The sequence below is a fragment of the Xiphophorus maculatus genome, chromosome 2, assembly GCF_002775205.1.
Source record: "Xiphophorus maculatus strain JP 163 A chromosome 2, X_maculatus-5.0-male, whole genome shotgun sequence".
Taxonomy (NCBI): domain Eukaryota; kingdom Metazoa; phylum Chordata; class Actinopteri; order Cyprinodontiformes; family Poeciliidae; genus Xiphophorus; species Xiphophorus maculatus.
In genome coordinates, this window is record NC_036444.1 from 19,157,071 (window position 1) to 19,183,621 (window position 26,551).

Genomic DNA, 26,551 nt, shown 5'->3' on the forward strand with positions numbered 1-26,551 from the left:
CACAAAGACACAGATCTGTCTATGGCTTTTTTCGCAGACAGATCTGAGAAAAAAAAATTGAGCTCCTCTGCCTTCTCCCAGTGCTCTCAGTACTAAATGCAGAAATCTCACTGCTTGGTCAGAAACTATCAGTCAATCAGGAGGAGGATCCTAGTGCTGTCAATCATTCATGTGTACACACTGCTCACACGTTCCTCTTTTCTCCCTGCCAGGCTGCAGTGTCTTTCCATCAGCAGAGTCGTCTAGTTAGCATAGCCACAGACGACAAAGACTAAATGGTTTTCCTGAAGAGGTAAGCTGTTTCTTCAACATTAGCACTTTGAGCAGCGCATACATGATTGAAGTGCCAAGAAGACCTTCCTCTTGGCTCTGATTGGTTGTTTTTCACCAGCAGCAGAGCATTTTTGTAGATCGCTGTAGCAGATCAGGGAGGAGGCAGAAGGGCTTGATTTTTAACAGATTGTCTCATACCACACTGTCACAACATAGTGACAATTTAACAAATATGTTTAAAAAACAGATTTTAAAAACATATAAGTTACATAGTATAGTTGTAACAACACCTAGCCTGACACAGGTGTGATCCCCCTATGCTTTGTTTCATTTATACATACTGTATATTATATTATAGTATACTGTACTATATCAAAATAAAATTACAATATTTTTTAACTCAAATTCATTTGTACATTTTTGAAAATTACCTCCATTTTAGAGATACAGTATATACTGTGCATTCAAATGTACTTCAAGTGAACAGAGCTGCAACAAACTCTTGAAATTTGTATAAAATAGGTATTGGAAGAATTACAGTTCAGTGCCCTTTAATTAAACTCTTCAAAAAGTCTTTAAAAAGAACGACAAAAGAAACAGTGAACATTTGGCTGCAGACATCGATCCACTGTCTCCTGGGTGAGAGATCTGCTCTGAAGTTGTTCATACACAATGAACAACCCTTCTTTCGATTTAGCTGACTTCCTGAAACTTCCTGGCAGACAGACTTGAAGGCAAACCTTTTCCACTGCAAAATAAATGAAACATTCTGTACCCTCAATAGGTATTTCAATAGGAAGGTTGTGTTTCCTTTACATAAAGAAAAATGAAAGCACAGGAGGACACGTCTAAACAAAATTCTTTTTTTCAAAGATCTGGTATTTAAAATTGCCATTTAGTACTTAAACTCTCATTTGGGCAATTAATAGGCAGAGGGAGTCAAAGTATTTCACTCACACTGGGAACACTGTTGTTCATTCTGTCACTATTGTCCTAGTCAAAGTAACCCCAGATTGCAGCAGAAATTTATCAGGCTTCATCCTTGCCTTGTTATGGAGCTGACTGTCAGTTTCTCTATGCAATGACTAACAGTGGACAAAGGTTTTTGGTTAAATGCAATTCTCAGTGTCCAAGCCTGATGAAAATCAGAATAAGGAGAAGCAGCAGCCTTGTTAGAACAAAGGGCAGCGCAAAAAAAACAACCCAAAACATTTGGTTCGTTAAGTAAACATTTAGCATTCACAGGCAAATTCATGAAGTCATTTGTGAGAACTACAGCTATGCGTTCTTCAGTGTTGTTTTATGTTGAGGTTCTGCTTTATTTTTTACTTATCTAGTCTGAGAAAATCTCAATTGCCTAAACATGATACTGCATATACTGCTGCTGTGGTATTATAAAAGTGTTTTGCAATGTCCCTTATTTTATAGCTCCATGATCTTTACTAATTAATTTATGCTGAACATGTCCAGTAGTCTCTCTGCTGTAGCTGAATGTTCTGCTTGAACGTCTCAGTAAAAGATAAGACTAGTTTACATCTGTCCTGGACAGGAGGATATTTTTGCCACATATGTCCATCCATGTAAGATTGCTATGCAAGCAAAATAGACAAATCTTTAAAAAAAAAGTATACCTCCATAGAGACAGAAAATAATAAGAGTCGTAACTTCTAAAGGGATCCAGATTGTGTTTTTAATAAGGAAGGGGGATGGTGGGGAGAATGTTGGGGCAGCTGAAACCATAATCTCGCCTAAGGCAATAAAAAGGTTAGAGCCGGATAGATCTGGTTGCACATGCAAAACAGCAACAAAAACAGGACGAAATTAAACTGCCTGTTGAATTCCCCCTTGGTGCTTTAAACGTACTGCACTTTAGAGAAAAATGCATAAACGTGTGTTAATTTTGTCACCTGCCAACACCTGTAAGCCCTGCTGAAGCATAACTTAAACTCTGTAAGCTGCCACCTGAGACTGACAGAGATGCAAGTGTGTGGAGAAGGTGCAACAAAGTCATCTGGCTTCAATCTGCAAAAAGTGACACTTTCAGGATTGTGAGTGTCACACCTCCCTGCATTTGACAGATCAAAGACGAATGTAAAGGTGGGTTCATTGCACATTTATGACAACTTTCTTGCCACTCTGCTTTGAAAGTTGGTGGTGTGACGGTGGACGGAGGGGAGGTGGGGAGAGGTTTGAAACCTTCAATGAGACTCAGGCAACTTTTAATGTAATATTCAACAAACCAGCAGCTTCTGGCTATCCGTGTGGATCTCTGTTTCATTGCTTCCTCTGGTGTACCCCTAAACTGTATTATATCAGAATATCCTAGGGCATCTGTAGTACAGCTGGGAGAGAAAAAAAAAACAAACAAAAGAAGAAAAAGATGGGAGTTTTTTTCTCCTCCCCAAGTACTTGTGTGTTACACGGTCATGGCAGCCTAAACTGACTAATGTCAGGACGTTAACAGAAACTGAATTGCTCATGCAGCAATACAGAGATTCCATAAGGAGGCGGGAACATCAACAGCAGCTCTCACACCACTGGCATGAATCTTTGATGGCACGGGAGACACACAACTTACACCGAGACTCACACACAGAGCCTCAGACGCCTACCACGCACACTCCTCTTCCTCATAAGACTGTCATAACAGATCAACTAGCATTGACTCAGAAAGACTTCTAAAAATAAAATGTGTGGTTGGCAGGATGGGAAGGAGCTGAAAACTGATCCAACAAGTCATAACACTGGGAAAATAATTGTGACCAGAAATTAATAATTTTGAATTAATTATCTTGATCATGGACATCGCACATGTCCGGAAGTGTAGAAACAAACACCTGCGGATGTGCAAAAACATGCACAGTTCTGAGGGCTAAATGTTCTCAGAAGCAACAGGGGAAGGTGTCACCTGTCCAAGACAACAGATAAAGTGAAGTAGAGCCATGGGATCTGGTTTCTGATTAAACTGACTTTCTGTTCAGCATCAACTCGTACTTCTACAAGACAACAACAAAATCCTGTGGTCCCTGTTGGTCTTTGAAATGTTTAATATTTGAAGAATAACACACAAAACTTCATAAATGACTTGTAAAAATAATATCACCCTTCTTCAGTGAATTATTTTTAAACTAAAACAACAAATATTTTTGTAAATGCTAAAAATATGCTATTAAAACAATCCACCGGCAAGAAAAAATATTTCACCAAAAGAAATATTTGTCACTGAAAAGAACAAAGCAATTCAAGAATGAGGAGTCTTTTTTTTACCCACCTACTAGATTAGAAACTAAATTTCTACATAAAAAAAGAAACAAATAAAGAGTATCTTTTGACATTTTGACATCTTTTGACATTTTGACAGACGGATGGCAGTAAAATGTCATAAACCATTTATACTATATGGGCAGTTGCTTAGGGCGGCATCAGAAAGCGGTGAGGAAGGCACCCAAGAACAAGCAAAGAAATACATCTCATATGTCAGTGGTCTCCTGCACCAGGCTATAAGCCACATGGTTCAAAGCGTGGGAAAAAAGTAGCGGCTTACAGTCCGAAAAATACGGCACATACTGTATATCACATGTAATATATTAATGGAACAATCCTTCAGCATCTGAAAATCCCTCTGATGAGCATTGTTTTGGTGAGCATAAGTTAAAGCAGTCAATTAAATACATTTGTTCATCTCCTGCGTCTACATGATAAGGCTGCAGTAAAGCCTTTTTGTATCAGTAACAGAGCATAAACATATCAGCCGCTGGCTGCTCATGTAATTTGGCACCAGCTCCAGTGGCCGAGTGAAGTGGAGGAGAAGAGTGAGGCGAGCGCTCATAAAGCTAAATCTACTCCAACATCCATACAAATTCTGTTAGACCTTCTGAACTGCTGAACTGGTGAGCCATCAGCCTGCAATTAACTATGCAAATGATCAGTGAGTTTTTATCATAGCAAGATCTCTGAGGACCGATGCAAAAGAAGAAAAACCAAGGTAGAGAACTGGTTAGGCTAATGCATATTTACATTAAAGATACATAAGAACTTTTAGGCTATTTTTTTTATATCTTCACATCTTTGCATCTCATTTCACTTAAGAAAGTGTTTCTGAATTTATGGAAATAAACTGTCCAAAATGGTAACAGAGTACAAACAGCTGGAATAATGTAAAGTTCTAAGTTGAGTACTGCTGTATTTTTGAGAACCTGCATAATAATAATAATAATAAAATAAAATATTAAAGTTTGTTAAAATGTTCCAAAACATAAATTATACATCATGCTTATTTTTTGAACCCATGTCAAGGAGAATTAGACAGATCCAAAAGAAAAATTACAGCACAACCCAGTACTTGAAGGGTGTACCTAATAAAGTGGTCAGTGAGTGTTTCATAGCCAATTGTCTCAGTACACACAGTGCAGTTTTTTTCTCCAAGTTTCAGCCTTGAAACATTTGGCTTAGAGAACACTTTATAGTTAACCAATTGTTTCTGTAAAAAAATATATAAATAAAATAAAATTAAAAAAATAGTAAAAACAACAACAAAGATATAACTTAGCATGTCTGTTTGTTTCTTTTCACTGTTATACTGCGTTCAAACTGAACCCAACCTGAACAATTAGATATCTACCAATATTTAATTTAGATATACCTCTTAGAGGTGTCTGTTTGATCAATGTCCATTCATAGATATCTTGTCTGTGAAATTGCTGCTCAAAGAATCACCTGTTAAATTATTCGCAGCACTGTTAAAAGGGATTCTTTTATGTGAAGTTTGAGCAATTTAAAATCGTCACATTTCCAACTCATTAAGTGATGAAAGAATAATACTGACAAAAATGGGCAAAAAGAAGGTTTCGAGCATTGTTATACTAGAAACACATAATTTGCTGCTCAAATGAACCAAGTCACTGAAGTGTAGCAATCTCTATGCTTGTAAGGTGGCCTCTGCATGGAAAGGATGTTTCCCTCCTAAGATTATTAATTGAGTCTTGACACTGTCTTACTCCTGATTGAGATTCAGTTCCCAGCAAGCTAATCTGAAGCAAAAAATAATAATCCTGGATAAACAAAGTTTCTCTGCTTCTTATCTTTCCCATGAATTACTTTATGATGATGGGAGTATTAGAGAAGAAACCTCGCCCCAGAGAACATGAGCTTTCATTCTGTTGCCGTTCCCACAGCGGGCATCTCTTCACTGAAATCTACGTTCAGTTACAGTATTGTGTCCTATTTAGTGGTCCATACAAGAAGGGTCTGTCCCACTTCCTATTTTGTGTTGACTCGTTTCTGTGCTGATCTAAGGAGGGGAGTAATTAAACATGAAGGACCCAGGAGGAAGCTATTCCTGCCTATGTATAACTGAAACAATTTAGCAGTGTGCAATATCATTTTCTGACAACAGTAAACAAACCAGTTTGAGCTCTTGTTTGGGTCCCAAAAGCTATTCTGCTTGACAACTGAACTGACCTAGTCTGATTTCTGAATTTAGATAAGAAATTGGTCAGAGACTGCTGCAAATGGGCCAGTGACACAATCACAAATAGTCCTTTAAAGTAGGACACTAACCAATGAATATGATTCTTCAGTCAGTCTTGATGCTCTATAGGTCAAAGTTCAGCAGAATTAACAGAACAACAGGTCACTGTAAAGGCAATCTCAAACAGGATGCAGCAAAAAATTTAGTTCTGAGTTCAAAATGTGTTTTCCTAACAAACAGCTACAAAAAGTGTTTTAGTGGTGGGAGATAAAATGTAGTTTTACATGCATCTCAATGCGAACGAGGATGATCTCAAGTCAATTTACCCAGGTTGATTTTCTAATCTTAGTGAAGCCAGAGCTCAGGATTGTCCAGGTGGAGAAACTGGACAGTTTATGGTGAACAACACGTACAGTGTCAGTGTCACTGGGAGATGGATGAGCAAGAAATGCAGTCAATACACTTTGTACTAAAGAGAAAATGACTTTGACAACAGCTACACAGGCAAATACAAAATTCAAATTGTATTTGAAATTATTTTTTAAAGAAGAAATAAACATGAAAAACTGTATAACTAAGGCTGCAAATTTTTAAGAAAATGTTTAATTGTGACACAGCTGCTAAAAATTCCCACACAAATGTTCCTAACACTTTATCATTACGCAATGTTCCACCGCTCTCCGTGAGCTACAGCATCTCAGCTGCTAAAAACCAGAGCAACAAGAGACGGTCCAACTGGCAAAATATAATATTAAAATGCACAGTGTGATTGCCTGATTGTCTGTTACTACAAAGTGTAGCTTCCTACCAAATTTTGAATCCAACTCATCCTTTGCTGTATTGCACATAGTGATATAGTTATGACAACTCAAATTCAATATTTTGTGCAATTCTACATATTACATTTTCAACCTGAATCAAAAGAAAAACGGCTAGTAATGACTGCCACAATCAACCTTTCCAGGATCAATTCGTACCCGCTTTAACAAGTAATTTTTCTCCTTCTAGTCATAATCTATGGGTAAAGGAAATGTGAGTGAGTCTCCAATAAATAATAAACACCAGATTTTACTTGCTTTGAGTTAGTTTGGCGTGTCTAGGGGTAAAGACAAGCCAAACAATAGGGGTAATATGTCATGTTTAATAATACCTTTAGGTGGGCTTTGAACCAAATGCAAAATAAACAGAAAAAAGTATGTAACACAAGATTTTCAGAAAACAATATACAATTTAAATAAGTTATAGGTGAGATTTGGTACTGAAAATATTGAAGTTCATAGGTTCAAGTACATTTGAATACAGGATGGATATTCCTTAAGGGATCTGTGGCAGCCATTCTTTCAGTGGTCGTAATGTTATTTGTGACTAGTATGGTTTTCCAGCTGGTAAGATTTTTCCCTATCATTCCAAATATCATGTAAGATCACCTTATACTTTCTTGCCTTCAGATGGAAATGCAAAACTGAGTTAATTCATTAAGCTGATTTCCACTTCAGTCAGCAGTGGGGCAAAGTTTCTCCAAGCAGGTGACATTTTAATTTAAAGCATCATTTTGGACAAATTGGACTTTTTTCAGATTTCAGTTCTTTATACGACCATTGGCTGGATTTTTCAGAAAGGGGGGAAAGGGTAATTGGATGCATTTCCAGATCCTTTTAAAAATGTCTGCAGGGGATCATTAACTCACATTAATATGAAACACTTTTAGGGATATCTGGGCTCTATTGGGACAGTTCTGCTGCAGCCTCTTAAAAAACCCACTTCACACAGTCTTCATAAATTAAGTGGTATGAGGGCGTACATATGGTGCAACCTACAACAGATGCCAGAGTGACTGTTGACATTTAACCGGCTTCATATTATAAGTGTAAAAATTAACATAAGTAGCTCTATAGTAGAACTTGAGAGAAAAAAACAGCAAAGTTTCCCTTAAGAAGCGAGAACAAAGTTTCATGTCGAGTTGTTTTTCAAATGTTAATCTAAATGTCGATAAAACTGCTGGGCTCTTTGAAACACCTCCAGCTGTACACCAGAGCTGCTTCTGACCCGCTTAGACCCTCAGCGGAACATCACTGACCTTTAATGTGCTCGTTCACGACGCTCTCCAGACGCTCCAAACGCTCCATAATCCTCAGCGTTTCACCTTTGCCGTCCTCCTCCAACTTTCTGTCCGTCTCCCCGCCACCGCTCTCCGCAACTTTGCTCCCGGTGTTGGCCACATAGTTGGTGATCCAGCCGACGTACAGCAGGCACACGATGTTGGTCATGCCGCTCAGGATCACGCACGTCGACACCAAAGTTTTAGTTCTCCTTGTGCACAACATCGCGACATCCCTCCACGGGCTCCCTGCGCGCCGGCAGGTGGATCGAGCGGAAGACGCACTCGGGATAAATGTGTCCAAACGCGCAGCTCAGCCCGTCTCCGCGCTCTTCGCTCTCTGCTGCATTGACAGAATGCTCCAAATGCGTTCAGCGGCCGTAATGAAAGTCATCTGACTATATGATTCAGAGAGAGCCCACGCTGTGCAGCCGGAGAGCCACGCTGCGCTCAGCCGCTGCAAAGATGTGAAACACAAGCCAGCAAATCCCCCCTGTTGCCTCCCGTCGGGCCAATCGCAGCAGAGGAGGCGGGATCTGCTGGCCTCTGCCGGTCCCCCTCACAGCTGGAGCGCACAGATGAAGACGCAGGGGTAGGACGGTAATGCATGGACGCAGAAATGCAATCGACCCGGGCAGATACGGAACTGCTGGGTGCAGTTCAGACAGAGTGTGGTGAGTGGGTTTAAAGGTAACAGGTGGCTTGTGGAAAGCGCAAAAGTACAGGGACATCTAATTACATGAAAATAGTGTAGAAAAGTTCATTAGTTTCTCTCTTTTACATATTCACTACTGTTGGTCTGAATAATGGTATGTTACGGTCAATGGGAAGCAAAAAAAATTAATTATTATAATCAATAAAATATCAATGTGAAGGTAATGTGCTCTCCGTGATAGCCAACACAATCACAGGGAGACCGTTAAAGTTACAGTCATCATGCAGACATACACCCTGCATAAGGAGAGTAAGCAACAAAATGCTATTGCTAAAGAGGCTGGCTAGTCTCTAGCCAGCCTCTTTAGCAAAAGTGGAAAGTTGAGTGGAAGGAAAAATGTGGTAATAAAAAAGGAGTGCATGCAACAAAGAGTATAGCAGCCTTGAGAAGTTTATGTAGCAAAGTTTTTTTAAGAGTTTGGGAAAATTCACTTGGTGCACACTGCACCAGGAGTGCTTCACTAACACAAGTATCGAAGTATTTTTCGCCAGACATTGTTATTTAGGAAGACTAAAACAAGTTAAATATTTTTTGAATGACAAATGAATGTACACAATTTACTTAGATTTTTACCTTTTTTAGGCTGGTTCTCCACCAATAGCTACTACGTTTGAAATCGACCTTTCTAAGTCATTAGGCACTCCATTTAAAATTCTAGATCTCTATGGCTTACAATAAAAGCCATCTGCATATTTTCTCCCAGCTTTTATTTAATGATTTAGCACAGATATGCAATCCATTTATACATTTTGAAATACAAAATACAATGCAGGATATTCGAATAAAAAACAGAAAAAAAAATATTCTTGGACATATAGATTTGATTTACTTGGTAGAGGCTGATGATTTTTTTTTTTTTTATCTGACAGACAGGCAGCAAGACAAGATGTTTTTTTTTTTATGTAAACCAATTCTCATTCTGTCCTGTCAATCAAAAGATATGCCTTCATGGCTTCATTGGGCAAGGTTTGCCTTCTCATTTGCATCCACACCCTCCTTCCTGAGATTTTTCCTGAGCACACACACACACACACGCCCCCACGTGCACGCTGACTGTATATTTGTGATCTGACCACCTAAGGAGATTACCTGAGAGCAAAAGAAACTTCAGAGCTTTACACCACTAGCAGATGGATCTTGCAGTTAGGCCCTCCAGGCTGCTGCTTTCATCTTTGTCTTTCATCCGTTGCTCCGCCGATCAGACAGACATCCTCGCAGATTCACACACGTGGCACAGAATCGAAAAACTCGCCATTCACCCAAGAGCGCCCTTCCATATTCCGCCACTTCACCCAGGGTGTAAATAATGCATTAGGTGTGAAATATTAAGGCTCTCTGCACTTTGCTTTTTGTTTTTTCAATCTCATCTGACCAGCTAACTGTCAGTTTGTCTGCTCCTTTTCTGTTCTGCTGCATTTTCATTTTGACCAGATAAGTCAGTCAAAAAGATTACAGATTTTTTGTGCTTCAAGTAAAAGAAAAAAAAAAAAACTAAAACAGATTTTAAAAAATAAAACTTAATAAGCGGCCATCACAGAATGATTTTTCACTTAGAATTTTTCTAAGAGAGAAATTCAATCATTTGAATTTCTCTCTTAGACCGCAACCCCCTTCCTCTATTATTATTATTATTATTATTATTATTATTATTATTATTATTATTATTATTATTATTATAGTCCCTTGCCTGGAAGACCCTGGAAAAATGATTACCAGGGTCTTCATCAAGCTAAAAATGAATATTTTAGTCTGAATCTTCTGCAGAAAATTTCCTTTGTGAGTTTTCCACAAGTTTTTGTTTGATGAAATTAAAAGATTTCCTTCAAAAAAAAACAACTGACCCTCAGACACAACAGTAGCAGGGGGGGAAAAAAGAAATTAAAAATTGTGAATTCTGCTTCCGTAATTTGAATTCTGATAACTGATATAAAACCCTTGATGTTTTTCCACTGCGGCTACAAGGCAATGCTTTACAGAAGTAAATTCCTTGCTAAAGTAATGAACCTGCTTTTATTATGGTACAGTCACAAACTTCAACTTATTTTTCAGGGATTTACATGATAGGTTAAGGCAATGCGGAGCATAACTTTGAAGCAGGAAAAAAATAGTACATCATTCAGATTTTACTTTTTTGATTTAAAAAAAATTAGAAGAATTTCCACTTAGATGGGGGAACATTTCTAAACATTAATTTACTATTCTTGCTGCCGATTCACCGTTTAGATCTTGACTTTGAATAGACCATTTTAGTTTGAAAGTAGGTATTGATTTAAACCAGAGGAATTCAACTCCAGTCCTCGAGGGCTCTGGAGTGTCACAGAGCTTTTAGATGTGTCCCTGGTCCAACAGACCTGAATCAAACAGCTAAATGACCTCCTCAAGTTCTCCACAGTTGTGCTAACCTGATTATTTGACTCATGTGTGTTGATGTAGAGACACATCTCGAAGTTGCAGGACACTGGCCCTGGAGGACTGGGATTGAATACCCCTGATCTAAACCACCTGTAGCTCTGGATGTATTTTTAGTTTTTCACTTGCTGATAACTTCACCTCTGCTCGTGTCCTGAATCCTTTGCTGCCTCTAAGAGGTTTTCTTCCAAATTTTTGAACCAGCATTTCTGCCCCTCATCACAGCACGATACTTTCTGCACCATATTATACTATGGAGTTGTGGTTCCCAAACCTCAAGTAGCCCTGGGTGGCATGTTTTAGGTGTCTCTGTGCTTCTGAAAAGAATGGGTGATCAACAGGTTTCTGCAACACTTGGTGGCTGCAGAGAAGGTCAGTCATGTGAATCAGGTATGCTGGAACAGAACAGAGAACATGCAGGGCAGCTACTTGAGGACCAGGCTTGGGAAACACTGCCATAGAAACAGTGCATTCAGTGAATGTTAGTTTTCAGGCACAAATAGTGTTTTTGTCCAGAACGTTTAATACAGATCATAACTGACCAGAGCTCCTTTAACCCACATGTTTTCTCACACGTCACCTACAGTACATGGAATTTGTCAAACTGCAAACTTTTTTTTTTCTTTCAATAAGAACTTAGTGTTTGTCATTCCTTCAAAGAACGGCAAACACTAACAACAACACTAACAACTAATCCCAGGTTGATTATTCTGTCAACAGATTTTCCCACCTGAGCTGTGGATCTCTGCAGCTCCTCTAGTGCTACCATAGGCGTCTCAGCTGCTCTCAATAATGCTCTCTTGCATTAATGTAAAGTTTAGATGCTCCGCCGTGTATTGGTAGGTTTTCCGATGTATTTCTTGGTTTTCGTGACGCTGTTTGTTCACTAATATCTTCACTGTGACCTTCACAGAACAAATGCATTATGTCGAGAGTACACAGCGGCAGACTACCTTTATTAGTTAGATGTCTGAGAGCTTTTGGTTTTGTTGTATTTTATTTCAAGGTTTCAAAGCAGAAAGGACATGATACATATCCACACCACTTTCTTTCAATTTTTATTTGCACAATAATTTAAAAATCATGTGCCATTTTTTCCACTTCACAGATAGGTACACTCTATTTCCCTGTTGCTTGTTCACGAAGAATTCAAATAAAACATGACGACGTTTTGGATTTAATGTGACAAGAATGATACAAAAAATGTTCAAGGCTCATAATAGCCTTTATATTTAAAAATCAAGAAAGCCTGACTATACATTATATGTGACAAAAGGAAAAAGCTAACGTTCTGAGGAATAAAAGCACATTGTAAAAATGCTCTGCATAATGTCAACAACCGTCATTATTATAGGTAAAAGTATTAAATAGAAAAAAAGTTTAAGCAGCTGAATCTGATGGAGGTGACTCTTTTCTGAATAACTTTTTATGGACCACAGTTTTGGGTTTTTTTATGTGCAGAGAAATAATTAAATTTTTATTCCCACGACTCTTTCTCTGGTCTTTGATTTCGCCTGGGCTATTGGATCATTTGAACACTTAATGAAAAGGGAGAGAATGAACAAGAATATCCCAAACTGGTAGAGCTTTGATCAAACAACTCACAGCCATCTAGAGTGAAGCCAAGACCGCATAATCTGTTTTGAAGAAAAGTCAGAAAGCTGGACTTTAAAAATCAGACTCCATTAATGGGAGGGAAGACTGAACAGAAGGATATCTGGGAATTTAAAAATGGTTTTGGGCCGAGTAAGACCAACTCTGACTCATTTCAGAGAGGCAAAGACGGTACTGTTAGTCCAAAATTTGCACAAAATTTGAACTCACTGGTTAAATGTCGACATGTTGGATTTACAAGGATGTTATCAAGCCATAATGCAAAACCTTCAACTTAAAAGTAAGCTGTGAGTAAATCTGTCGAGTAAATGTGGCAGAACAGAAAATGCAATGTTTTCTCTTGGAATGTATCAGAGCACAAGCATACAGAAAAGAAACATTACACTAAACTTAACTACATTTCTTGATTAAATGAGCTGTTACTTTGCAGCACTGCATGTCTTTGACATGAATCACTTAAATAGTGACTGAATCGTTTTTTTATGTAATTCTGTAAAGACTTCTATTGCCTTAGGATCCTGAGGATCTGTAAAATAAGAAGCATCTATATCCTAAAAGCTTACGCAGGGAGTCACTATCGCCTCCGAATCTAACATCATAAGAGCAATATTGATTTGGATTTCAACACAATGACACACTCATATCCGTCTTACACTCTTATGCCTAATGTGGTCGTGAAGGGTGCTGGTGGCTATGTCCAGCGACCAACAGGCGAGAGGCGTTGTCACCCTGGACAGGTCACCAGTCCATCGCAGACACACTCAGATATTATAGAAGAATTATCTCCATTTATGAAGAAACAAGGCATTTCAACTTCAGCTCAGGTATTTTTTATTTGTCTTTTACTTTGATGATAATGGCTTGCAGTGAATGAAAATCCTAAATTCAGTTGCTAAAACACACTGAAGCAGCACCAGGAGATAAAGATAATGAAACACAATAAATCCTCGTAGGAAGAATGTGTGTTTTAATACCGATACAATCTTTAAAAGGTTACTTTTACATTTAGCTTTAGCTTGCTTGTCTTAAGATTTATCTTGCAGATGTGTAAAAACTCATACTAGAAGTGCTTTTTTTTTCTATTCACAATCCACATTTTACAAGTCCTTTCCCCATGCCCTTTGAGAAACATATTTAGGTCATTTTGCAATGATTTAATGATAGAGATGAAATTATAAAATCCATAATGTGTTTGGGTTCCTACAGGTTGGTCACAGAACCACATGCAGCTGGCTGATTTTACCTGATGGTTGAGTTCAACTGTGCAGAGTGAGCTACAGTCATGTGATTTTGTTGTTAAGTTTGCTGGAAAGCAAGAGCATTTGCTGCAGCACAGATCTGGATCTCTGGTGAAATGAAAGATAATTGCAGAGGAGGAACCGTCAAAATTTTCTTTCCATTTTGGCATGACATCTCAGTTTCATAGCAGCGGATGCCATTTCTCTGAATTGCTCTGACAATATAGAGCTGATTATGTGGGGCCATGCCCGAGTGCAACAAGGGCTTAATTAAATCAGTTTGTGAGTGGATCAATTGAAAAGCCCTCTGTGGTGAAAAGCGTTTGCTCTGACAGAAAGGACGAGAGCTGCAGCCCCCTGTGCAGCAAGCTAATAACCTTATAAGCTCAGATGAATGACAAAGAAGAACTGAACCATGAAGGTTTGGACGATGAAAATATCAAACTTTTTCTTTACTTTAGGATGTTGGCTTTTCTTTCATTAGCATCTGGGTTTGACTATCAGAGCTTGGCAAAAAGTCTCACTTTATTGGAGCTATAAATGTGTAGTTTTGTGTTTAAACATGTTATTTCTGAATCTGCTGAATAGAAAAAGGCAGTATCTCTGCAATCACATTTCTTCTTTATAACTTGCTGCACTTTACATCAAATGCATTTGCTTCTAAATACCAGTTCAAGCTGAACAGGAGGTTTGCTAAGGATTTAATGGTCCTTTTGGGCTCTTAGGTTATTCACAGAGTAAGACTCAGGGCATATTTAATAATTATCTGTTGTTTCATTACCAAAACAGCATGTATGCACAGATGTGCATCTGCGCATGTGAATTATTTTGACTACACCATAAAACAATACAAGCTGTGCAAACCCTGTCAAATTTTACTCTTATGAGTCTTATTTATGAATTAAGCAGCATCAAAAGACATGATATTAGACTTGCTTTAGAAAGGTATTTAGCTCTCAAGCATGGCTGCTAGACAGTAAGTTTTGTATATGAAATGGGATTTTTTTTTTAATGTATTTTCATCATATCTCGATTAGCCATGTTTGTTCTTGTCTCAATCTGTCAAACTTTGGTTTTCTTTGACCCGTTTCTGTCTTGGGTCTTAAAATAATTTTCCACAGCATTTTCTCATTATCTCTTCCCTGAGTTATACAACATATTTCTCTGTTAGTCAAATATGTAATGTGACGATTCCCTTAAAATTAAACCTAAATTATTAAAAAATAAAATTCTCTAGATTGCTGCGATAGTTTTTTGTTATAATTCTTGTTTTTAAAGTTGTTGACCCTGTTCCTATAAATACATAGTGCCTTTGAAGCAGAGTGTTTTCACACTTTTAATTGACTTCAAAACTTAAAGCAAAGCACTATTTAACACATTAAATCACTATATCTCAAATCAACAACCAGACCCATCTGTTGAGCACAGTCAGAGCAAATTATTGTTACCAGCTCTTTTCTAAATCAGGCAAGTTACAGTCCAGGAATATCATACTTTAAATTTCAAACTGAACTAAGGATCTGTTTGTATGTTCATACAGTTTGACAGCTGTAATCTGTGGCTTAACAACTAATACTTTAGATTTACTACTTGAGATGTTGACCAACTTACCAGCACACATCTGACATTGATATTCCAAAGTAGATGAACATTAATTTCATTAACCGTTTGGTGGGAAATACCCGATGCAAGCATTGGATGTGTACCGTCTTTGCAAATAATTAAAAGACAATTGACAGAGAGGAAATACTGAAAGTAGACAGTGGTGGGGCTTGATCAAATGGTTAAAAGAACTTGTAAAACTCACAGACCAGATAGTTCCCCTTAAACCACAATCAGACAACCCAAAGCTGAATGGCTCAAGTTGGACAGATTGACAGAGTATCTGCTGACAGAAATACTTCCTATTTGAAACCTAACTTTGTGGCTCCAGAAGAGATTAATCTCCTTGACAAATGCCTGCTTCCATTGAATGACTCAATGTTTGATTGCACACAAAATAGTCAAAAGTAGAAAAAAATATATATTTAAAGATGTCTCTGCTGACCTGAAGTTGGTAAATTATTCTAAAAAACCAAACAAAAAAAAGGTTTGGTCCACAGGAACTAAAAATTATGTGTAAGCCTAAATTATTTATTTTCCATATGCTTGACATCTTGCCATTTACTTTTTTTCAAAAAAATAGTTCAATTTGCTGCTGAATAAGGTAAAAAAAAAAAAACCTTGATGTAGCTTTTAAAATATAAGATACCTTCAAGGTAAGCATGCAATCTTTATTGAAGGCCGAGCTAATGGAAAGAATAGGTAGTCGCCATGGTGACATGCACAAAAACAGTGTAAAATCTAAAAAAATATATACAACTACAGGCTTGACAAGCAGGAACTAAAAGATACTCAGTCACAGGAAGTGCATAGAAATAAAAAAAGTTCAAGAAAACAGAAATAAATCCTTGTCTTTTACTTCATCCCTCCTTGAATCTCATGTCAGTGACCTAATAATCTCAAAACCTCAAATCAAACTGACCTTTTATGTCATTAAGTTTAAACGTCTTTGTTTATGCCACAAGCAACTGCAATGAGTTGTCTAAATTAGAATTGGGAGTGCAAATTTGAATTTGTGAAGTTTCAAAACGATATGCACAGGTTCACATGCTTCATAATATTTTCTCAAGTATCCCTTTGCGATCTGCAAAGACACTTCGAACTTTTAGTGGCCTTCGTATCGTGTTTCCTGATGATTTCCTGACCCACATCCAGAGTCATTAGAGGGGCACATAATGACAAAGTTAAAGCTATTAATACAGCGTCATGAAAAACTGAGAGTGACTTCCAAGTCAGTGGTTCAGCAGCATGTGGAAGGGAAGAGGAGCAGTTAGTGAAGGACAAATACTGAGATAAACAAAGTCTTCAACCTGGAGGACATGTTTAGTTGAGTTAAAAATGTAAGGTAAACCAACTTAACTGCTTTCTTCCAAGGAAGAACGAGATATCTAAAGAAAAGGAACACAATGGGTCTGGTTCTACCAGGAAGGCTGATCATCAGGCAAAGATGATCATCTGATGGTCATCTTCATCAGGCTGTCCAACAGGTCTCTTTGTCTCCAAAGTGAGGTAGCTGCAGACAGACACAGCAGGCCAACCATTCCTTCCAACAGAGATCCTCTGGGAAAAGACACAAACTCACATCCAGACACCAGAATCATGACACATCAATCTTCTGGCATAAATCTGTGTGGATAAAAAAACTACTCTACTCTTAGAAATGTCATAGTAATTTTAAATTGATTGATCTTTCTGACACACACCAGATTTTCTGGCATAGTAGACGCATTTTTTTTACAGGGTTAGGTTTTAGGAAAGTCATCATTCTGAGCCTGCTTTATTCATTCCAAAACCAGTTTTGATGTTTAAATCATTCTGCTGTTGTCTTGGCTGAATTTGTACAAATATATTTTGAGGCAGAGTAATATTATGACAATGTTTGATCAGGCATTTCTGTGACTAATACACACAGATGGTGCATAAACTGAAGAACCTCCCGAGATTTTAAGGAAGACAAAGCAAGATGAATAACTGGTCAGTTTGCCACAAAAATAAAACAAAAATCAGGGTTTACCATCCTTATTTCTTTTTTAAAATTTCATTCAAAGAATTTAAAGCTGTTCGGTCTGGAACACTGAATTCAGCTAACAATGTTTAAGCAGTGAACTATTTTAATTAATTCCATCTTATTTTTTCTTGAGTTTGTTTTGATGAAGGTGATTTGGTAAAGCAACTCATAAATCATCATAAAATGTAGTGCAGTGGTTGCCAACCACCATATGGCTGATTAGTGGGATGAGATACAGAAATATGTGACAAAGTACAACAATGCTGTCTGTCACCTCCTCTAGTTGGGTGTCTGTCTTGCAGTTCAAACAACGGTATAGCGTCAACAAAAAACACTTTTGAGTCCTTCGTAATTAGACTCCATCCACAAACTGGTGTTTATTTTCTAAGAACTTTTTAACTCTTTGTGATCTTTGTCCACAAGAAAACAACATTTTAAAGGGCCCAAAGAATTTTATAAAAATTGGATTCCAGAGTGAAAATTTCACCCTTGTCTCTTCATGTGGACAGCAAAAACGCATCTTTTGTGAAAACCGTTAAACATTAGCCCAACCTCTAACTTGACCTGTACCTCCATACAAGCCATACAAAACCACCACAATGGTATTGTGGCGTCATTGGTGGATAATAGCTGGATAGATCACCTGCCTTGGGTTTTGTTGGACCTGCGTTAGGCTCCAAAAGAGGACCTGCGGTTTTCTTCAGCTGAGTTGGTCCTGGGCCAGCCTTTGAGCGTACCAGGGGAATTTCTTCCAGGTTCAGCGGGTTCGGTTGATTCCCAGGGGAGTAGAACAGTTCTTTTTTTTTAAAGGTTTTGTTGGCTCTAGTGGCCTTTATTTGTTTGACAGGAAACAGGGTAATCAGAGAGGGGGAAGACATGCGGCAAACGTCGCCAGGCCAGGAATCGAACCTACGACCACCGCTACAAGGACTAAGGCCTCAACGTGGGTCATGCTTTGCCCCTGCGCCACCACAGCACCCCGGAGTAGAACAGTTCTAAATGGGGAATCTAGATCTTTTGTCCCATTGGCAGCACATCACTGCCTTCCACAGGTGTTTGTGCCAAAGGACCTAATGTCTGCTGAGTATCTATTTATTCGCCATGACTCACATCGCTCACCACTTCAGCCTCCTTATGATGGTCCATTCCGTGTTTTGGAGAGGGGACATAAGGATTTTTTGGTGGAGTTGAGGGGTAATCAGGAGAGTATTTAGGTGGACCGTTTGAAGCCAGCTCATGTGTCACCAGGGGACCCAGTTGAGTTTGCTCAGCCACCTCGCCGTGGTCGTCAACCAGTTTCTTTATCCACTCTTCCGGGTCCTCCCCTTACAGCTGGTTTGTTCCCCCTAGGTGGACAGTTCGGTAGCAGTCGACCTAGAGAGCCTATTTCAATTTCAACCCCTGTTCCTGTGAAAAGAAGCCGTGGTGGCCGACTTATTAAACTCCCTAATCGTTACTGTTAGGTATTTCAATTGTTTTGTTTGTCGCTGCTGTTTAGTTTTTCCTTTGTGTGTGTTTTCTTTTACGTACTTGTGATGTTGTTTCACATGTTATGTGTTTTTGTGTTTGGGACATTCTGTGTGTGCAGGGGGGACCTGTGTGACCTAATCAATGTATATATTTCACACCCGAATGTATACTTTTATTGTGACGGTTGTCCTACATTCTATTTTTGGTTTTGAGTGGAAGACATTGAGAATAAAACAAGACTCAAATTATTATTTCATCTTTTTCTGCTGACTTCCACAGTGTAATGGTATAATACATGTTTGTGGTGGTTCTCCAGCTCTACAATAGACACCACGCATGTTTTGTTTGCTTGCCATGTTTAGCGCCACTTACTGGTCTGGGAGAGTTCTCTGTTTTCCGGATGGATGAACGCATTACTGAAAATGGTTTCATATGGACACAACTGTTTTTGAAAATAACCTGTTTCAGAAAAAAAGCAACACTGTGTGGACAGGGCTTCAGAAAGGGAGGGGAATGAATTCAATGCTTTTAGAAGGCAGTCATGCAGTGTATAGCTGAAGGAAAGTGCCCAGAAGATGCTTCTTATCTTTTGTTAAAACTAAAGAGGACTAATTTAAGCTTTTAACCCTCATTAACTCTTGTAGACATATTGACATGACCTAATAACATTCATTCAACACCAGAGCACGAGTTCAAGGAATGTATGAGTAAGATGACTTAAATTAATTACCGAATAATCAGTCTATACATATCACTTATCTTTATCTCATGACTCTGAAAAATGTAGTCTGGTTTCCTACTAATCTCCCAAATGACTAGCTCTGAAGTGAATATGCATGCACTATTTGCATTCATTCAAACTTTCTTGATTTGATAGCTATATACAAAATATATAGATATGAAGCCTAGATTACAAAATTGTAAGGGGAACCAAGACTTTTGGCACAAGTGCAATAAAAGATTATTTTATTTCAAGGTTTAAAAAAAAAACATCTTGTAGAATGTGTTGTATATCTGAACATAACAAATGGCAGCATTATTACTATTGGAAGTAACATAAAACCATGAAGATACAGAGATGCTTGGCTTGTGGCTGTATTACCATGAATCTATGTGAATATGTTTATCTGTGCTGTGCTGCTGTACAAATTTGTGTTGTTATGCATGTCACCCCTCACTCTCCTCCTCATCCTAGCTGCAGAGTGCTTACCTGCACAAACCTTCCTCGCATTCATCCTTATTTCTGAATCTGTCTTGTAGTACTGGGTACTGTGGATATAATCTGACTAGCGTGAAGAAGTAGCCGTCTTTAGCTTTTACCTTAAAAGAATCAGTCTCGCTGTCGTAGCGACTTTTTCTCATAAATGTCACCGACCGACCTCAAAACAAGCCTTGTGGTGTTCTGTTAAACGGTCTCCAAATCGTCTCTGCACCCTATGACAACTGAAAGCAAAGATGGATTTTCTGAAATAAAAATGCTTTGGGGCAGAGCACCCGGAGATCTGACCTTTATAGCCTCGATTCCCACAGCGTTTATAAACACCATACTTAACTTGAGCTCAGATCTTAAAAATATATTTTCTAACAATACAAGTTAGCAATAAAATCCATCAACAAATGCTTTAGATATTTCTGAATGCATACTTCAGTTTAAATGTGTTATGTGTTATGCTGTTAGTTCACCTCATGCCATCGCATTTCAATTTACAGTTTCTTTTTTTTAGTGCTACAGCCCTGCCCATGCGTTAAATTACTTCTAGCAGTAGCACTCTCTTGGGCACTAAGTATGTTCTTCCAGCTGTAACAGAACATTCTTCCTTCAAACCTAAATATGCTTTAAACCACAGATTTAAGAGTTGATATCTAAAATGGATCCAATTTTTACTCCTTACAATTAATATACACAGAGCTTCAAAGATAATTTACCACTGAATAAATATGGACCTCTAAGGTTGTCACTCCTAGACTTGAATATAAAGTCATTGTTACAGATGGCCTCGGTGCTTGTCGACAGAATCATCATTTCTACTCCAGTTACATAAAAATAAACAAAGAAAATGAAAAAAATATATGTAAAATCTTTAGAAAGCTTAGTTTTAATGTATTCATGTGTATTTCAGAAGTGACATTTTAGTGAAGCAATGTATTTGTACTTCTCAAATGGAAGGCTAATTTTATTGTAGCTTCTGTTGGAAGGTTATGATTAATATATTATTTAAGTACAATACTCTGCTATCATTTTCAGTTTTTGTAAGATAGATTTTACTTAGCTTTTCTGCTCTAAATTTGGCTCAGGACCATATTTAACAATATATATTTATATAAATAGAAATAGTACTTCTCTTCCCACCGGCCTGAAAGACACTGTGTGAAAGTGATGCCATGGACGTTATTTTTAAAGCAAAATTAAGTTTCTGAGCTTTTGTTCCCTGTTGCAATCAGAGACAAAGAGAAAAGATGCAAACTTTTATCATTTACACGTCACAACCACAAATCAGAAGTAAACAAAGGCAATAGAAAGATGATGAGTTGGTTATAATGAAATAGTGCTTTTGTGGGAAGTAGTTTAACGTGAATCAACATCATCAAAAAGCAGTACTTAGAGGAGTGGATTCCCAGAGACAGACACCAGATGGTTTACTACTACTTGTGGTAACTTCCATGGTTGCTGTGCTAGCACAGACTACTTATGATATTAGTTACCTTTGATCTTCCCCTTCCTCATTGATACCCAATGTTCAGCTTCCACGCTGATCCTTCGGTCCAGTGGATTCCTGCTCTCTGCGTCTCGTTCTCCTCGCTGCTCCCGTTCAGAACACCCACCAGCGGCTCACCTCCGGTCCTCAGCTGCCTGTCCACCCTCCAACTGTCCATCTCCTCTGGCCAAGGAACCTATAGAGCAAACCGATCACGACTCATAAGAAAGCAGCCAACTATCAGATCTGTGGATGCTCTGCACCCCTGCTCGATCGCCTCCGCCTTCATAAAATAAAATCCTGACTCCTTCCTCCGCATAACCAGTTCTCCTTTGAATCATCTCCCTGCCTTCTAGTCAAGTGAGGATGCAGCCTGGACTTAGTGTTCGCCCTCCAGCAGAAAGATCATTCAAAAAGATTTTTTTCTGTCCAATATTCAACGTTTAACTTTGCTATTCCTGGTTTCTTTAATTGTTGCCAGAGTCATCATGGCAGTTTCTAAGTTGTCTTTTGACCTGCGGTTATGTATTTTTTGTTATTTTGGTATGTATTTTTGTTGTTGTTGTTGGTTTTTCATTCTTCCTACAGTCTTGCCCATTTCTAGTCTTTATCAGACACTTCTGTTTGTGACCAGTCTCATCCATGCTCATTCTTGCGTCCAGTGGGAATTTGTATATTCTAGTTACTATTGTTCCTGCAAGTTTTGGACTGCCTCTTTTCTGTCTTCTCTCAAGTTAGCAAACACTTGTAGTGAGACACCTTCAGTAAAGCCACCAAAAGAGCTGAATCACATCTCTCGACTGCAGAATCTCCAGTGAATGCTGCAGCGAACCCCAGACAACCCGTAACTCATTTGCACGACGGCACTGGGCTTAATCCCTTATGGAATTTCATTCAGAATGTGTCACAGCTGGCTGAGCCCAGTGTTGACCCCTGCAGATTTTTCTTTCTGTTCCTCACACTTTCCCTGCATAAAAACTGTCTAACTCATCTAAACTCATAGGTCTTTCTTGGAAATGCTGAACATGTGATTTCTTTTTCTTTCTCTTTGTCACACCAACCTCATCAGACACACAAATGAATACGCCGCTCCTATTCTCTTTATTTTCAGTCAGAAACATGACGGTCCCTTGTTCAGCTCATCTGACAATGACAGCCGCTCTGTGTCAGAGGAGATGCACTTTAGAGCCTTGGAGAAAGGCTGACTGAGTTCACCACAAAGCGCTCTCTCCCTCGCCATCTGTTTTAAAAACTCTTGCTACTTTCATTTCTGTTCTCCATTCACCATCACTGGACTTCTAGATAAAGAGAGGCACTCCCAGGGATGTAGCTCATTAACGACATTTATTGATGTTTCTAGTCTCAGAAGACAGCAAATCAAAAATCCATTAATGATGTGAAGATCAAGCTGACCATTTCAAAGATTCTGTGTTAGTAAGTTATTTGTTTCCGAAGCTCGGTTATCTCATTAGGATTTTGTTTTTTTAACCATAAATAAAGACATTCTCTTGAGTATGCCAAATAAATCAGATGAACAATGTCTAAATACAGCACCTACTTTGAATTTTTTCTCTCTTCAAAAGTTTCCCATTACCTTGAAATCCTGATTGAAACAAAAGGAGCTGCACATAATGTCTGAGTCATCTCACAGTTAGACATCCTCAAGCACTTTACTGCAAGACAAGAGACATTACTGCTGATGTGTGTCCCAGGTTTGTGCCAAGATCTTTTTTTATGTTGCAAAGTCCCTAGAAGGAATCCCGGAGGCATGCTTGACAGATGCTTCAGCTATAGTTGTTTCTTTTGAGGTGGAAGGGAACCAGTTTCTTATGGAGGATCACTTCTCTCCTTATCTGTCCTGACTGACATTTTTATCTTTCGTAAGATGCGGTGTAACATCACCCAAAGTTTAAAACTGTGAGTTTAATATGGAGTTTGATGCTTTGTATTTTAAAAGGGAAAACGTGTGCCTTTTCAAATCAGGGATTTCTTTGGCGTGTACAGGAAGTTCAAGAACACAAAGGAATCGATTTATGATATTCGTCCTCCTTCATATCCAATTATAGCAAAAAGTCAGAGCTGCATTTTCTCTTCAACAACTTTACAAATAAAATAAGAATGTGGATGTTTAAACACCCACCTACTGTATCATAATGAATGTCCTAATGAATAAATATTACACCAGACCAATAAAACTAAACATTTTAATAAATGTAGGCTTAATGAAAAGTATGCTTAATACATGCTCAAAAGTGGTTATTTTTCAAGAGGCACTTTTAGTCTCATAAATGAATCTCAGTGGGAAACCATTGAAAGCATCATTCTAATTGAATATGAATACTAAGAAGACAAATTATGTTAATGGCATGTTTTTTCACCAAAAACAGGTCATTCTTAATTAGTGCAAAAAAAAAAACTTATCTCAGATTGAATCTATACTTGTGTTTCTGTGAATACTTGGAGGATAATGGTGTTTTGGATGGTAAGAAATTCTGAGTTTTAAGCTGAGAGTCCAATGGAACAACTTCTGTAGACATCTGATTTCCTAAATCAGTGGTTTCCCATCAATTCTGACTGTGTACAGTAAAGGTAGCTGCATTAACAATCAGTTTGTAGCATACATTAAAATACATAGCACTGTACATATTCTATTTGTGAAGTTGTTGCCACAGTACTTTATTGTACAAAATACTAAGAAATGCATTTATTCCAAATTGTTATAAGCCTTGTGATAAGGCTTAAATAAATCAGTAGTTTTTCACATTGCAAGGGGAATACGGTTGGACCATTTCCAGATCTGACTTCCAGAGAAAATGGATGCATGGACATTATAAAGACACTCAAAAGGCAACTTAGTCTTTGTAGGGAACAGGATTTAACATCTGACTAGTTAATGACTCAAATTATTTGAAATATCTTTGAAGTATGCACTCTTGTGAACATTTCTAAATGTAATCCACTGGGACACTCACTCAAGCATTTAATTTACTTGACAACCGAAAATGTTAGTTTTTATCTCCCGCTAAAGCTGACTTTAACAGATTAAACCGAGGTTTGAGATTTGATTCCAAGACCTTCAGTGGCCTTTGAGGAGCCAATATCCCCACAAAGCTCTGCTAATGTCATCACTCTGACCCACAGAGTCTTTGCTATGGAGGTCAGCAACAGCAAGTTACACAAGGAGTTGCTGTTTATTACTACAGCCAGCCAGTCGGCAAAGAAGCAAAAATATAGGCATTATATATTTTGGGCTCAGTGCAAATGCCTGCTCAGGTTCATGTTGGGTTATTAGAAGGTGTAAACAGGACCTTAAAAAGAGGCCGTCTAAGGCATCGTCCACGTCAGGAAGGGTATAGCTGGTATACAAAACAAGTTTACTGTAATGTGTGACTGAAAGTCTGCTGGTAGAACAATATTAATATAATGTTTGTCACAGATCACAAAATAAAAGAAAATCAGGCTTGTTAGACTTGTTTTATTTGTCATTCTTGGACAACATCGCCACAAATATCAATATGTAATTGATATTTGGTAGATTGCGATTACTATTCTGCTTGTCATGTTTCTGGTGAAGAAGCTCTCTCCTGTCCCCTCTAGGCCAATTTATGTATGACAGTTTGTGTGCTTATTGAATCACAAGCAAAATGAAAAAAAATGTTTTTTGGTGATGATTATCAACTACTTTAATCAACCCACATGTTAAATTTTAGTTTAACTGATGTAAGTAGTTTTGAATAGCATGAATAACATTCTCTTCTTTTTTACTGTTTTAGAAATGGGTTTGAACAGAGCACTTATGATGTGTCTTATCTGCATTAGATAGCAGGATCAAGGTACGAAGTATATACAGAACATGATCATTATGTTGCACAAACCTGATATGTATATTGTATAAATATTGTATGAATGTAATTATTAAATTATATAAATGTGATCATTGTAGTAACAGTTTTTGATAGTCTTCAAAAACAATTTTTCCTTTGTGACAGCAATACATTTCCGAGGAGGAGAATAAAGGAGAAAATATCTCTCTTTTTTTCTAGCTGAAGCCAGATTCATGTAAAGAATAAATTCTGGAAATAAAACTTTAAAATAACTTTTCAAAAATTTTCCAATCATTCTACATGATGCAATTTCATACTTCCTCAATTTGGCCTAGTGACAGTTTATGCCAGTAAAACTACTGTATAAGTGTAAGGGACATGGGTAGCAGTGTCCTTAAAAATAGTCTCACCAGTATGACACTGATGATGGGGTTGTCTCCAAACATCAACATACAGGTCTCGTCATGCCTTGGCACACGCTCACTGTGATTGCTACTTTAACTTTAACATCTAAAAAGAAACCATTGATACCACTATGGCCAACAACACATTTCTTTTGGACATTTCAAATTAATGTGATTAAACTTTTTCAGCGATACATGACTGTGACTTCAACACTTATCTCCATTTAAGCTGCCATACAGTGCTAAAGATTTCTCATCAGTCTTCAAAAACACACCTCTCAAGACCAGTGACGTGCGGTGAGGTGCAAAGCTGGTGAGGCACCGACTTAATCATAAGTCATTCCCCTGCATGTTATTGTTTACATAAGGAAATTCCACTCATGCGGACAAAGCTGGAGGGCAAAAAGACTATTTTTCTACATGTCATGCATAGCCACGCTGCCTCCCTAGAATAATTCTGTTAACTCAATTAAACTTGGACATGTAGATATTATTGATTTCGTGCTAAAATAGCAATATAAATTATTTATCATTATATTTTTCCATTATGACAGGTGAGGCTCTGCCTCCCCTGACCGCACGTCACTAAGCAGTGACGTGCGGTCAGTGTAGAAGTACAAGTATTTCTGAATGGGATTTATTATTTCACACCAGTAACCAAGCACAACTTGAGGATGTAAGAGATCAAATAAGCTTTTTTTTGACACATATAAATCACTATATTGGGTAT

General features: G+C 38.0%; 1 protein-coding gene across 2 annotated transcripts in view; it reads right to left on the reverse strand.

Moving 5' to 3' along the window:
• Window positions 1-8,290, reverse strand: part of LOC102224391 (polypeptide N-acetylgalactosaminyltransferase 18-like) — a 134,668-nt gene extending 126,378 nt beyond the window's left edge. For both annotated transcript variants that reach the window (XM_023342692.1, XM_014473763.2), the window contains exon 1: window positions 7,821-8,290. In XM_023342692.1, coding sequence (XP_023198460.1) covers window positions 7,821-8,067 — 247 coding nt within the window. In that variant the 5' untranslated portion in view covers window positions 8,068-8,290. The remainder of the gene's footprint in view (window positions 1-7,820) is intronic.
• Window positions 8,291-26,551: the final 18,261 nt, after the last annotated feature.